We start from the raw sequence: 14,905 nt of genomic DNA on the forward strand, positions 1-14,905 counted from the left end.
TCTCACCGTCCTGAGGATCTCAAACTCAACCATCTCGTGATCACTAGAGCCAAGGCTGCCCTGGAGCGTCACATTTCCAACCAGTCCCTCCCTGTTGGTGAGCACAAGGTCCAGCATGGCACCTCTCCTCATCGGCTCCTCTACTGCTTGAAAGAGGAAGTTGTCTTCCACACAATTGAGGAACCTCCTGGATTGCTTGTGCCGGGCCGTACCGTCCCTCCAACAGATGTCAGGATGGTTGAAGTCTCCCATGAGGACCAGGGCCTGCGAGCGTAAGGCTGCTCCTATCTGTCTGTAGAGCGCTTCATCCACAGAGTCCTCTTGATCAGGCGGCCTGTAACAGATCCCCACCGTAATGTCCCCTGTTGCTGTTTTCCCTTTGATCCTGACCCACAAACACTCTGTTACCTCATCACCCATCCCCAGACAGAGTTCCATACTCTCTAGCCTATCACTGACATAGATAGCAACGCCCCCTCCCCGTCTGCCTGGCCTGTCTTTTCTAAACAGCCTGTAACCTTCCATTCCGACATTCCAGTCATAGGAGCCATCCCACCATGTTTCTGTGATACCAATGACATCATATTCCCGTAGCCTTGCACACATCTCTAATTCCTCTTGCTTGTTCCCCATACTACGGGCGTTTGTATAGAGGAACCTTAGCCGAGCTCCAAATGAAGCCGACTCAATGGCTGGGGCAGCTGGAACATCTCTACATCGCTCCAAGCACTTATTACAGGTGCTGGCAACTGACCAGGAGTGTTGGGATGGATCAATGCTCCCCTCCCCCAACACATCTAGTTTAAAGCTTTCCTGACCAGCCTGGCAAGCCTCCTACCAAAACAGCTCTTCCCCTTCTTTGTCAGACCAGCTCCACCAGCCTCCAGGAGATCTGGCCTCCCAAATGGAGCCCCATGTTCTAAATAGCCAAACCCCTGACTATGGCACCAGCTTTCTAACCATTTATTAACCTGCCAGACACGCCTATCATGCTGGCTGATACTGATAAGGGAGCTAATCCTCCTTTGCACTCTGGCTTCCCAGCAGTTACATTCACTCTTGAAAGAAAGGCTGATTGAGACACTAATGATGGCTGTAACTATGTCATGTTTATTCATTTGTCTAGCAAATTATTTTGTGAAATCATGCTCTGTCATTAAAGTCTAATTGGTAGCAAGACTTTTTGAGAGAAATGCAGTAACTACACTGCAAATAAAGGACATTTATTTATTAAAAAGAAAATCTCGATATAGATGAATTTGTTTTGTATTGTGAATGTGTCTTTCAGAAAATCTGATTTCCCATTCAGCCTTCAAGGCCAGGTTGGACAGAGCCTTGAGCCACATGGTTTAGGGCAAGGTGTCCCTGCCCATGGCAGGGGGGTTGGAACTAGATGATCTTAAGGTCCTTTCCAACCCTTACGATTCTATGATTCTATGATTCTATGATTCTCTCTTTTCTCTATCACAAAGTATGGTGATCAAAGCATGCTTTCATGACAACAATCAAAGGTTTCCTTTTCTCAAAAATGTTCTTTTTTTGAAGTATTTACATACTTTGCAGTTTAGAATTAAAAAAAAAATAATTATTGAGTATAGTAATCAGAGTATGTAAGTAAACGATATAAAGAATAAAATTTCAAATAATGTAAACTTTAGGTTTGGTTCTTGATGTTTGTGAAGTGCATTATCTTTAAGAAAAATAGATGCTTTATTATATTTGAAAAAAATGTATTAAGATAATGAAAGTTTAGGAGAAGCCATAACAATTGCACAACACATGTTGAATACTTCAGATCTATAGATTTTATTTCTGTGAAAAAGTTTATTGTATTTTAAATATCATTCTTTAGAATATTGATTGTCAGATTGCCATGACATTACACATACCAGATTTACAAACACTTAATATAAAAAAACCCTCTTCCTGTTTTATTTTATATGTATTTTTTCAAGCTAGAACTGCTTTAAGGAGGAAAAGCTTTCAGACTGCACCATTTTACAAAATACCAGAATTAATTCTGTGTATGATAACAGATCTTCTTTTTAATTCTAAAATTACCCATCTTTATCCTTTCAAAGTAACTATGAAAGGTGCCAGTAAATTGAGTCTCAGTCTGGCAGAGAATCAAGAGGATTCATGTAGAGCAAGCTGGGCAAGAAAATTTTGCAATTCTTATGGTAAAAGCAAAAAACACGTGTCAGGTTTGGTTATTACAGTCTGCTCTATCTTAATTTTATGTAGAAAGCTCTGGGAAAGGGGCTGATTGTCTTTACATTAGCTGCAATTTACTTAGAAAGTTAAAATACATATGCTACTTCAGCAGATAATAGACAGCTCTCAAATGTATTAAAATACCTTGAAGTGTTTAAAAGATTATTTTTTTTTAAAGGGAATTGCATTTGTGAATTGTGCTCTGTTGTCTAAAAGAGTCATAGATTTACCTATCAGAGAAGTTGTGGTTTGGTGAGCTTGATTTGTAATTAAGTGATTGAAAATGTTTTAACCTGAAATTTGGGATGAAGCATACTGAAAAAAGATTACAACTATATGTATTATTCCTTCAATACAGTAAATAGCCATCTTGTTAGTTTAATCTTTTTTCCGAGATGCCTTGGGAGTATTTTAATTTCCAAGGATCGGGGACCATATAATGCATTTTTCTTGCATTGCTTGCATTTAGAGGATAACGTATACCCTCTAACCTCCCTTAAAGTGTAGAGCATTCTGCATGTTACTACTTGTTTTCAAATGGCAGCCACGGGCTGTTGGTTGAGGAGCCACTTTGCCAGTTCAGATGTAAAGCAAGCGGAAGAAAATGTGCTGCTTCAAATGCTTTAGACAACTAACTGTCATTTAGTCCATTTTGCAGATTCTGTAGGAGTTCCTTTTAGTTTCCATAGGGACAGTGAAGTAATATTACCTATTAATTTAAACATGAAAGTTTTTAAAAGGCAACGCCTGTACCTGCTTTTCAATCTCTCCCAATGACGCACACACACACTTTTCTCTGAAATAGAATATAACCCATTCACTGGTAGTAAAATGATTCTTCTTTTTGCAAACACATAACCTTTCTATACTAAAAAAGATACTAAATAGAGGCATAGTTAAATGATTCCTTGCTGGTCTGGGTAGGCTGCGTGATATCTTACTGTATTTTACCATGATACTGAGGATGGATGCTGGCATTCAGTTGTTCTTCATGCCCCCACACAACGAACTCTGTGAAGTAAAATTGTATTTAGCTTCCATTTTTAAAAAAGGATTGGATAACATGGTACTGCTGATAGTCTGAAAAGCTTTGAGTAATTAAAGAAATTCAACAGAATAAGGGTGGAATTAATTAAGCCTAAGTTTATCTGTCTAAAAATTAAGTGTCTAACTGTGAGTTACAGTAGGTTTCTCTATCATCGGAGGAAAGAAAGTGGAATCTCTAGAGAATGATTCTGAGCTATCTAGTATGGTTATCTCTGTCCAAGGGCTGCAGAAGGACTCTAGAGGACTGGCTTAGGCTGGTGGTCTTTGAAAAGTCAGATGCCATCCAGCTTTCAGTGGCTGGAAATGCTAGAACCATTGTAAAATGGAGATCTAAATCACAGGCTTTTCTTTACAATGTCTTTCACTAGAACTTGCTTTTTCATACATACTTAGAAACCTCTAAAAAGTAGAGGATAGTTTTGTGTTTATTGTCAGAATTTTAGGCATATTGCTGAATAAACTGAATATAAAATTTAAATTATTAAGTTATCCTTTTAGGATTCATATAACCCTAATAATTCATATAATCTGCAATGAGCTGTGTTTGAGTTTTTAGATGTGAATAGTTAAGTTTTAGCAGATTTACACCAAACAAGACAAATTATGTAAATAGTGATTTGGTTTTTTTATTAGACAGTCATAATTCGGATGATGACATTTTGTTGGTCCATTAACATTTTTCTCTAACTATTTGTATTCCATTCAAATTAACAAAGTAATTTAAAGCCATGTGCATAAAATCCTACTTCCCTATGAGTCCAGCATTTACTTACTCAATCAAAGCACTGCAGACCTTTATGGTTACATTTATCCCACCATTGTGCAGGCATTGTATAATTTAGATTTTCAAAATATTTTACAATAATTTTAAAAATTTAAATTCTGTTCAATAGTTCTAAAGACAAGAACAGGTAAGTGTGTTGCTTGCAATAGGGGATATAGCTTTTTCTTTTAACTGTATATGTTACACAATTGTGAAGGGTGAGATTCTGTCCTTGGATGCTCATGAACTAATTATATTGCAGACAAGACCTATGTTATCATTGGCAGGGACAGGAAGGGAAGCTGGGGTCTGGAAGAGGAAAAAGCTAACACTGAATACCAAATAAAACTGTCTTGCCAATTGATCCACGCATTTCTGTAGCATGAATGTTTTCCATGTGTGAACATTTTTTATCTGCATATTGGGAGGCTGGTCAATTAGTTAATTTGAAGAGTAAAATTTTAAAAGCAGATGATAATTTCTTATCTTTGCCTGTGTTCTTTTAAACAGGAACAGATGTCTCAGGTGTTAGATGCGATGTTTGAAAAGCTGGTTGAAGGAGGGGAACATGTCATTGATCAAGGGGATGATGGTGACAACTTCTACGTCATCGACAGGTGAATCGCTGTGTCTTATTATAGCACAAAGTATTATGCAAACGTCCACTGAGAAAAATCTGTTTCTCTATGTACTTGTATTTGACTCTTACATATGTTTGCATGGGAAAAAAGAAAAGCACACACATGAACCAGTACAGCTCTCTAAGCTACAGAGAGCAGTTTTTGAAAGGAGGCAGAATTTTCATATGAAAATATGTCCCTGTCCTTTTCCCAAAGGCTGGTTTTGTTTTATTTACATGGAAAGAGATCTAATGTAAAACACAATGGTAAAAGTTTTACAGCTCAGTGTTTGAAATCTTACTGCATTTCAAAACTATATCCAAACTTTATTGTTTACATGAATGTTATTAGACCTCCAGTAGCTAAGTCATTACACTTCATTTGGAAATCTGTATCAGAAAAAGCAGGTAACTAAGTAAAATCCTAGCTATTGGTTACTGCTGAATCCAGTGAGTTAGGAAGAGTGTTTACTTTGGAATCCTTCACTAGTCTGTTGGCACAGGCTCCAGCCAGGCTGTCCCAAAACACTTTTTCTTATTTCTACCTTTACTTTTAGGCTAGCACAGTGATTTCCGAGAGGGTTTGAAAGGAATATTATGCTAGAACGCTAAAGAAATGCAAAAGTTTTTGGTCAGTGTAGATCAGAATAGCCAGCTGGTCAAAAGAGGTGATTATCCCACTGTATTGAGCATCGGTGCAGCTTCGCCTTGAATACTCTGTGCAGTTCTGGGCTTCACAGTTTGAGAAGGATGTTAAGTTACTCATACGTGTCCAAAGGAGGGCAACAAAGCTGTTGAAAGGGCTGGAAGGCATGTCCTATGAGGAGCAGCTGAGGACTTTGACTTTCTTTAGTTTAGAGAAAGGGAAGCTGAGGGGTGACCTCAATGCTCTCTACAGCTTCTTGATGAGGTGGAGAGGGAGGTCCTGAGCTCTTCTCCCTGGTATCCAGTGATAGGATGTATGGGAATGGTTCAAAGCTGCACAAAGGGAGGTTCAGTTTGGACATCAGGAAGATTTCTTTACTGAAAGTGTGGCCAAACACAGGAACAGGCTTCCTAGAGAGGTGGTCAATGCCCTAAGCCTGTCAGTGTTTAAGACACATTTGGACAGTGCCCTTAATAACATGCTTTAACTTTTGTTCAACCCTGAAGAGGTCAGGCATTTGGACTAGATGATCATCATAGATCCCTTCCCACTGAAATACTCAATCAGAAGATCATAGAAGTGTGTCAGGATTCTTTGCTTAAGAGTCAGTGGCTTTCAGCTTCATGAGGTTATAGTTTGTCATCTCTTCTACACCTGGGTCGGGGCAATCCCAGGCAGAGAAGAGATTCAGAGCAGCCCTGCAGAGAAGGACTTGGGGGTGTTGGTTGACGAGAAGCTTAACATGAGCCGGCAGTGTGTGCTTGCAGCCCAGAAAGCCAACCGTATCCTGGGTTGCATCAAAAGAAGCGTGACCAGCAGGTCAAAGGAGGTGATCCTGCCCCTCTACTCTGCTCTTGTGAGACCTCACTTGGAGTATTGTGTACAGTTCTGGTGTCCTCAACATAAAAAGGACATGGAGCTCTTGGAGCGAGTCCAGAGGAGGGCCATGAGGATAATAAGAGGGCTGGAGCACCTCTTGTATGAAGACAGGCTGAGAGAGTTGGGGCTGTTCAGCCTGGAGAAGAGAAGGCTGCTGGAGACCTCATAGCAGCCTTCCAGTATCTGAAGGGGATCTATAAGGATGCTGGGGAGGGACTCTTCCTTAGGGACTGGAGTGGTAGGACAAGGGGTAATGGGTTCAAACTTAAACAGGGGAAGTTTAGATTAGATACAAGGAAGAAGTTCTTTACAGTGAGGGTGGTGAAGCACTGGAATGGGTTGCCCAGGGAGGTTGTGGATGCTCCATCCCTGGCGGTGTTCAAGGCCAGGTTGGACAGAGCCTTGGGCCACATGGTTTAGTGCAAGGTGTCCCTGCCCATGGCAGGGGGGTTGGAACTAGATGATCTTAAGGTCCTTTCCAACCGTTACTATTCTATGATTCTATTCTATTATTCTATATCCATTCCATTTCCTGCATCTCCTCTATTTGTTACATTATAAATTACTACTTCAAAGTATTTTAAATCTCAAAAAACTTGTATTATTATTTCAGTGACCATACCATAGCAATTTTTGTGAAGACTTGTTACATTTGTATTTAGTGTGTTTAAATTTAAATTAAGAAACAGATACTAAGTTAGATCTTAATTTTTAGTAAGTTCCAGTGATCAACAGATCACTGTACATTCAGTCTATCTTTAAACTGAGTTAATGTAAAAACTAATAACCCTGTCCTGCCCTTTAAAAAGTAACTCCTTTTATTATTTATGGAAGTGATTGACATGTCTCTGCAAAGTGTTTAATATCATTTAAACAAGTGAATGTGTATTTCAAACACTTTATCTTTGGAATTCATGGTATAAAAAAAACATAGTGAGAGGCTGCTTAGCAAAGACCAGACTGAATTCTACTCACTGTATTTGTATATTTTATTAACAGAGGTACATATGATATTTATGTAAAATGCGATGGTGTTGGGAGGTGTATTGGAACCTATGATAACCGAGGAAGTTTTGGTGAGTTGGCCTTAATGTACAATACACCCAGAGCAGCTACAATTATAGCTACCTCTCCTGGTGCCATCTGGGGTTTGGTAAGTGAAATACTTGTTTAAAACGTTTTCTGTAAATTGCACTGGTCTTCTGTATCAGCATAGAAAAAAATTACTGTTTCAGAAAGTTTAATTTTGAAAATTCTGAGAACTCCCAACACAATACTGTCTTTTTCCAGAATCGGCAGAAGCAAACCTGAAGCTTAAGAAAACAGAGTTTAAAAAAAAATAAATTATTTTGTGTTATTCTATTTTAATGATGATTTCCCAAATTGCAAACCACTTGAAAATTGCCTAGACAAATATATAAAATGTTTTTCCACATCTTGATGGGAAATGCCTTTGGTTCCAGAGTACAATTCAAATACGAGGTTATTTATCAGTATTATACTGTCTGGATCTTTGACAACAGTAACAGAATTTACCAAAAGAGTGAAACTAGGGTAGCCATCTTCTTCAAGATGTACACATCAATGTAATGATGGATCCCAATATAACATTTTTCTGTTGAAGCAAAGCATGTGTTTTTCACCACTTCAATCCACATGACTTTTGGGATCATGGCAGAGTTTAGGACACTAAGAAATGCTTTAAACTGTGTTGGGTTCTATTGGCCAGCAACTCCCACCTGTAGCAGTGAAGGTTTGCAACCATTTCACCCCTTTCTGTGACAAGGACACAGTCTTGTGAAATTAAGAACAGAAAACAGCATACATCTAGTTTTTCCATCTGTCTGCTTCACTGGGATTGCCAAATACTAAGGAATGTCCAGTTGGCTGCTTAGGGCAGCAATGAGTCTTGTTCTGCTGAAATAGCAGAAAGTGGACTGTGACCTAAGACCCAGTATATTTTGGGTTTGTTTGTATAACAATATAAAAACCTCTCGGAGTACATATCAATATGTGTGGGACGTCAGGATAACGAATAAGCTTTGTAAATTAAATATTTAAATATTGAGGCTTTCTTAAATGTCTTAAATTACCCACTCGAACTGTTTTAAGGTAAACTCTGTACCCTCTGTATGTAAACTCTGTATGTATTCTCTGCCAAAGGGCAGAGCTTTTCTCAATGTGAATCAGATCAGGAGTTTAACTTTAGGAGCTCTTGATTGACCTCTAGAGGAATCTTTCTCAACTGACTGTATGGGGAGATTAGCCAGCTAGTTTGATGGCTACACTGACTAAAATTGGGTAATTTGAACATATTCAGCCGTTTCTAAAGTATTTTCTACCATGCATGTATTTTCTGTTAATAAAAACTCTCCTTTCCTCTTTATGTTTACAGGACAGGGTAACGTTCCGAAGAATCATTGTAAAAAATAATGCCAAAAAGAGAAGAATGTATGAAAATTTTATTCAGTCATTGCCATTTCTTAAATCTTTAGAAGTAAGATTTCTGTTGTGTTATTTTAATGGTTGTATCAGACGTACCTGATAAGGTTCTGCTTTTGCAAAGTTTGAATTTGGAATTCAGTTTTTCTCCACAATAAAATTTTGAATACATTTGTGTTGGAGAGATACCATATTTCTGATGTTTCTCATTTTTCAGGATAAAGAACTATTGTTAATATTGTATTTTAAAAAATATATATTTTATTTTTTACCTTTACCTTCTTTTTCTTAAGCTTAATTTGACTAGATATTAGCCAGTAAAATTAAACAATGACTTAAGGAATTACAAAATATTTTAATTTAACAGCTGTATTTTTACCTGCATGCTTTTCTGGAAATAATTTTTGAAGACTTGGGATATATAGAATTCTTACAAAAATTGAAGCTCTATCAAAACATCTAGCTGTTAAGACTATAATATACCTTCTGTAACACTGTTTAGCAGTTCTTCCTTTTTTTAATGATTATTGAGCCAGGAAAATAAAGATACATTATTCTGTGGGAAGATTCATGAAAAGAAAGGGCTTTCTAAATATAATATTGTAATGTTAACCACATATTTCTTACATTTTCTGTTTTTAAATGAAGGTATCTGAGCGTTTAAAAGTGGTTGATGTGATTGGCACCAAAGTGTACAAAGATGGAGAACAAATCATTGCTCAGGTACAGTTTAATTTCAGTTTTTCTATTCCAATAGGTAACAATTAACATTTTATCTATAGACAATACATACTTTTAAACTATGTTTTATTTTTTCAGCCAAAACAAAACCAAAAAAATCTTGTCTCTAAGAGAGGATTATTTGGCTTCAGAAGCTAATTTTTCACTTATGGTACTTTGAAAAACATCCCTTTGTTGGTATGAATAAAGGAGTCAACATTTTTAGTATACTTAGAAATTCAAACTATATAGAAGAATGATTGCTTCCAGTAGAACCATAGAATTGTTTAGGTTGGAAAAGACCTCTTGAGATCATTGAGTCCAGCTGTTAACCCAGGACTGCCAAGTCCACCACTAAACCATGTCCCCAGTAGGAGCACTGAAGACTTACCTCGTTCTGTTCTTAAGGTGTGATAATCTTTTGAAGAAGAATGCAGAAGTGAACTCTTTTGGGTAGGCAACTCAGATTGTCTTGCCCAAAAATAATTATTGGGTATCAGATAGCCTTGGAGGATTATGATACTGGAAACTCTGGAAGGGAAATAATTTGGGAGGAATACAAAGGTGAAGAAACAAGAGTGAGGATCCACAAATCTTCCATAACATTGTTTTTCTCCATTTTTTTTTTTTCCTATAAGACACAATCAGCTATGTCTTTGCAAGAAAAGGCCTTGCTGTCAATTCTGTGTAGATTGTTATGTGCCTAGAGTGTGACTTTCGCATTAAAAGTTCTTTCTTTTGCAACAGGTATCAAAAAGATGAGCTTCAGGGCACTGGCTGCAAATATTTTAATGTTAGCATAAAACTAAAAAAGAAATTTCACATTTCCTTTACTCAGTTATATTTTTTCTCTTCTACAGGGTGACTTGGCTGATTCCTTCTTCATTGTGGAATCTGGAGAAGTAAGGATTATAATGTCGAGGAAGGTAAACATTCCTAAACCACAAAATTTCTTAAATCTTGAGGTATACCAAGTGTTAAGCAGTAATGCTACCATTGGTACTAATTTTTCTTATGCAGCCCTGAGTTCAACAAATCTGTGTCTCATTCTCTATCTTCCTTTCTCTTTTCTTACCTGATATTTCAGGATAAACAGGATGTGGAAGAGAATGGAGCAGTTGAAATAGCTCGATGCTCAAGAGGACAGTATTTTGGAGAACTTGCTCTTGTAACTAACAAACCACGAGCCGCCTCTGCATTTGCTCTTGGCACTGTCAAATGTTTAGGTATTGATCAATAACATTTTATATCTAATATGAAATGATACATAATCTACCTGGTTGTTTTTATTGTGAACTCTGTCTTTCTCCAGAATATAAGATTTAATTACCTTTACCCAAATAAGACTGTTTATCATCTATTACTGTGCATTTCTATTTACGTAATCTGCAAAAATTACTCGTAATTGATAACTGGTATTAAACACAAATTCTCCAACATTTTTCTGATTGCATGGAAGTAAAAATTGTTTCTGGACAGTACAGAGAGTATTGCTGCAAACCATTTATAGTTATCAGATAAATGTCTAATACCCTGCAGAAAGGTAAATTATTTCTTTTCTCAGTAGACTGACTCTCATCCAAGAAATAACTGTGGTAAAAATCCTGTCCCATTTTATTACCATGACTTAAGCTTTAGCAAATTCTTTGTCTTCATAAGTTGTTAATTTAATCACATTGTAGTCTCAGGCATAGGGGAGGCAATGACTAAAGATAGATATGCTCATAGATAACCCTTTGCATCCATTGCTTTTTATGGTCTGATGTTTACCTCCTAAATATTTGTATCTAATTATGGGAAAACTGTCAACTGCAAAGACAGATTTGGCATTCTTGAATGACTTTACCAAGCCACTAACCAGAAGTTTCTCACTTATAGAGGCATTATTTTTTTAAATCCTTATCTCCAAACACACAGAGGTGATCAGGCAATAAAGATCAAAGAGGATAGAGAGGGAAGACTAAGAGGCAGTGGTGGGAAAGGGTGTCATTACTCAGTATGGGTGAGTCACAAAGATCTCTGGCACTTCCCAAATAGCAGAGATCTTGAACTTTTTTCAGGAGCCAAAAGACTACAGGCCACCATGTTGGAAGCTGGTTCATGTATGATGTTTCCTCCCTGGCCTATTGGTTCCCTAGAGCTATAATGGATAACAGTATGTGGTCGGGTAAAAAAATGTTCTGGTCAGCTACGCACTGACATTACATATAAATTACTGTCTCCAACTTTTTGTATGTTTGCTGGGAAATCAGTATCCATTACAATTTCCACTGTGGGTGGAAGCAAGTAAAAATAGCAAGGAAATATGCCAAGTTAGCCCCCAAATACAGCCAACAACATCAGCAAAAGATGTATTTTTTGTAAATCTCAAGGGTCTTAAAACTGTATTCTTGGGAGGGATCCAGGCCCCTCTAGACTTCTTCAGCAGCTCTTGGGTGACATGAATCTTAATATATTAATATTTTCAAAATGAGAAACACAGCAACTTCTACGTTTATTTATGAAGTTTCAAGGCAGCAATGCGTTGGTTGATCTTGGTTTTGCTACGGTAAGTGGTTCTCTTCTGTGCAAACAAAGTATATACCTCAGTAGTATCCGTCTTTCATTTAAAATCTTATATTGGAATGTCATAAACACCAAGATTAGCATCTGCAACTGACAAGCACGTTGTATTTTTTTTTCTCTTTCTCTCCCCTTCTATATTAGTTATGGATGTGCAGGCATTTGAAAGGCTTTTGGGACCTTGTATGGAAATTCTGAAAAGAAACATTGCAAACTACGAAGAGCAGCTAGTTGCTCTGTTTGGAACAAACATGGACATTGCCGATACCAGTGCATGAACTAAACATTGGAGCAGCAAGATCTGTTATGAGAATATAGCACAGTAGTGGTTAGTCCACTGAGAAATTGTCTTTCTTCCTATAGATGCCAAGCATTTTCTGTGATTTTAAGAATGGGTTTGGGGGTATTTTTTTGACTTCTTACAGTGGAAATACTAGTAAACAGAATAGGAATTTAATAAATCATGGACTTGATTCTTAAAAGTGCTTGACATCGATGGTTCCATCTGACATCAAGAGGACCTGTTGTAACCCAGCACCTTTGAAAATCAAGTCCTTTAACACAGCATTTCCTTAGAGTAGGTTTCAAAAAAAAAAAACAACAAACCCCACATGCAATGAACTTGTTAAACCATCTTCTGTTCTTCAAAAAGGTTACAACTTTTCTGGAAAGACTGTTAGTTTGAATGTGATATGTTGAAAGTATTAGTGCACACAAAGTGTTTATATGTATTAATACAGAAGATATACAGTAGATATTACTTTCTGACTATTACAGTTGTCATGATTTTATGTTGCATTTATCACAGACGTAGTGAATCACAAGACTAATCGTAAGATAAAGCATGACAATGCATTCTGTGTAACGCTCATGACCCAAATCTGATTTTTAACATTTTGTAATTTGTTTTAAAGTCCTCTTTGTTTAATATGTCATGTTTCAGCACGACATTGTAATATCTTATGCAATTTAGAGGACTTGTATATTTTTGCAATAAACTGCATTTTTTTATTAGTTACATGTATTCTGTACATGAGTGAGGACAGCTGACAAACTAACCTTCATGCTTTAAAAGCAAAGGCATAGGTTGTTATCATGTTCTACCCAATCATATATAACCCTATGCTGTTTTTCTTCTCCCTTGTTTTATATTTATGCACTTTGTCTTCTCTATCTATGCTTGTTCTCCAGATTTTTTTAGATCTCACCTTTTTTTATCTGTTAAATCTTTTACCTATTTCAAATGAAATGATCTCTATATGTCTCTCTTCTTGCAGTCTAATCTTAGCTATCAAAGACCAGATTCAATTACTGAAGTGATTGATATCTAAAGCCATGCTAAACTAAGCTTGTCCTTGAAAAATCCTCATCGGGAAGTACAAAAATATTTTTTATTTGAAAGATCAATACTTCAAAAGCTTTGCACAAGTCTGTAAAATATGTCATTGTTAAAGCTAATATGTCCTGTTTTCAGAAACCTGTAGGTCATCATAAAATATCTTTTTAGCCATAATAGCATGGGATACCTTCTGAGACTGAGGAGAGAGAATATAATCCTAATTATGAGCACAGGGCTCATTGCTTACAAGGGTCTGTGACTGGAAATTTCAGGCACAGTCCAATTTTAATACTGCTTACTGACCTGTCTGTTGATGTCCATGGAAAGCTAGTGCACATAATGGCGACTGGCAGTAGTTCTGCCAAAATGATACTACAAGAATTGTAGGAAGGCTGCTTCTGCCCTGTTTCAAACACCTGAATTATTAACATCTTTCCTTCTTAGATAATGACTTTTCTAATGCCATATATTTGTGTATGTCGATGTAATTATTATCCTATAGTTAGTGATACGTTCTGACAATTTATATAATCATACCTCTATATGAAATTATGATTATATAATAACAATATATAATTTATATCATACAGTATGGTATAAATTATAAGTCAGATTCCTAAAAAATGCCATTTGAGCAAAATTTGCAAATGTAATTTTTTTTTTTTTTACCTAGAAACCTGGTATGAATAATTGCACATATAATAAATTGCCTTTGTACTTTTGATTTATGGAAAAAAGAGAAGCCTGTTATACTAGAAGGAAATATCAGGTAACCAAAATCTACACTTTTGTCATTCTGTATGCTTAATCTCTAAAAGCTACCTATATTTTGCACTAGCTTGATGTGATTAAGAAAAATGCTAGAAATTACTTGTATGGCAGTAAACTACAATCAAGGCCATAAATGCCAGTCATCATATTTTCAATATTGTTGGTTATATTTAAAGTTTCCTTACAATAAACAACACTTTTATATAAAAAAAATCTGTTTATTGATATTGTTGTGTTCTAATTCCATTATCATAAAGTTACAAGTGACCTATTTATATTAATTTCTTAAAACATTCATAATTCTTAACAGGAACTTTTTCATGTTGATTTTCATAAATAGATGTTATGCGAATGCTCTGTCTGCTCAGAATAGACATGGTGGTGTGGTGATCACCATAGCTACTTTGTATTTGATGATTTGCTTGGAGTTTGTATCTGGGGAAAAGCTTTGGAGTGACGAATTTAAGATAATCACAGACTTTGGATTTTCTGAGTCCCAAAGTACAACTTCATGTTGCAGCAGTTTTATTGTGTTGTTTTTGGGGACTGGATGTTTTCTGTAATTTTCTTTGTTGGTGAATTTGGGGCAGTTTAACCAACAGAAATAAACTGTTGCTTTGTAAGTTTCATCCAAATCATTATATCCTCCATCAGTCAGCACATGGGATTTCTCCTGCATGTATTCATATGTACACTTCAAACATGCCAGGCTTCATGTCATAAATGTGGCGAGTGTTCATCTTAAGAAGGAAATCATACCAAGTCACTGATTTTTAATGACCTTTCAAAAAAAGTAGGTAGATCTAATAATTTTAAACAATACCATATCATGTTTACCTTATAAGACTATCTGCGTCCATACTTAGATTAACTGTTGCTTCTGTTATTAAAGATTTTTATCAT

At 36.5% G+C, this 14,905-nt stretch overlaps 1 protein-coding gene across 1 annotated transcript in view; it reads left to right on the plus strand.

Annotated features, from left to right (window-relative positions):
- Positions 1-14,214, plus strand: part of PRKAR2B (protein kinase cAMP-dependent type II regulatory subunit beta) — an 84,504-nt gene extending 70,290 nt beyond the window's left edge. The window contains exons 5-11 of the mRNA XM_030479812.2: positions 4,535-4,641; positions 7,168-7,321; positions 8,564-8,665; positions 9,259-9,333; positions 10,191-10,256; positions 10,418-10,556; positions 12,037-14,214. Coding sequence (XP_030335672.1) covers positions 4,535-4,641; positions 7,168-7,321; positions 8,564-8,665; positions 9,259-9,333; positions 10,191-10,256; positions 10,418-10,556; positions 12,037-12,170 — 777 coding nt within the window. The 3' untranslated portion in view covers positions 12,171-14,214. The remainder of the gene's footprint in view (positions 1-4,534; positions 4,642-7,167; positions 7,322-8,563; positions 8,666-9,258; positions 9,334-10,190; positions 10,257-10,417; positions 10,557-12,036) is intronic.
- Positions 14,215-14,905: the final 691 nt, after the last annotated feature.

The sequence above is a fragment of the Strigops habroptila genome, chromosome 3 (genome assembly GCF_004027225.2).
Source record: "Strigops habroptila isolate Jane chromosome 3, bStrHab1.2.pri, whole genome shotgun sequence".
In the NCBI taxonomy this organism is placed as follows: domain Eukaryota; kingdom Metazoa; phylum Chordata; class Aves; order Psittaciformes; family Psittacidae; genus Strigops; species Strigops habroptila.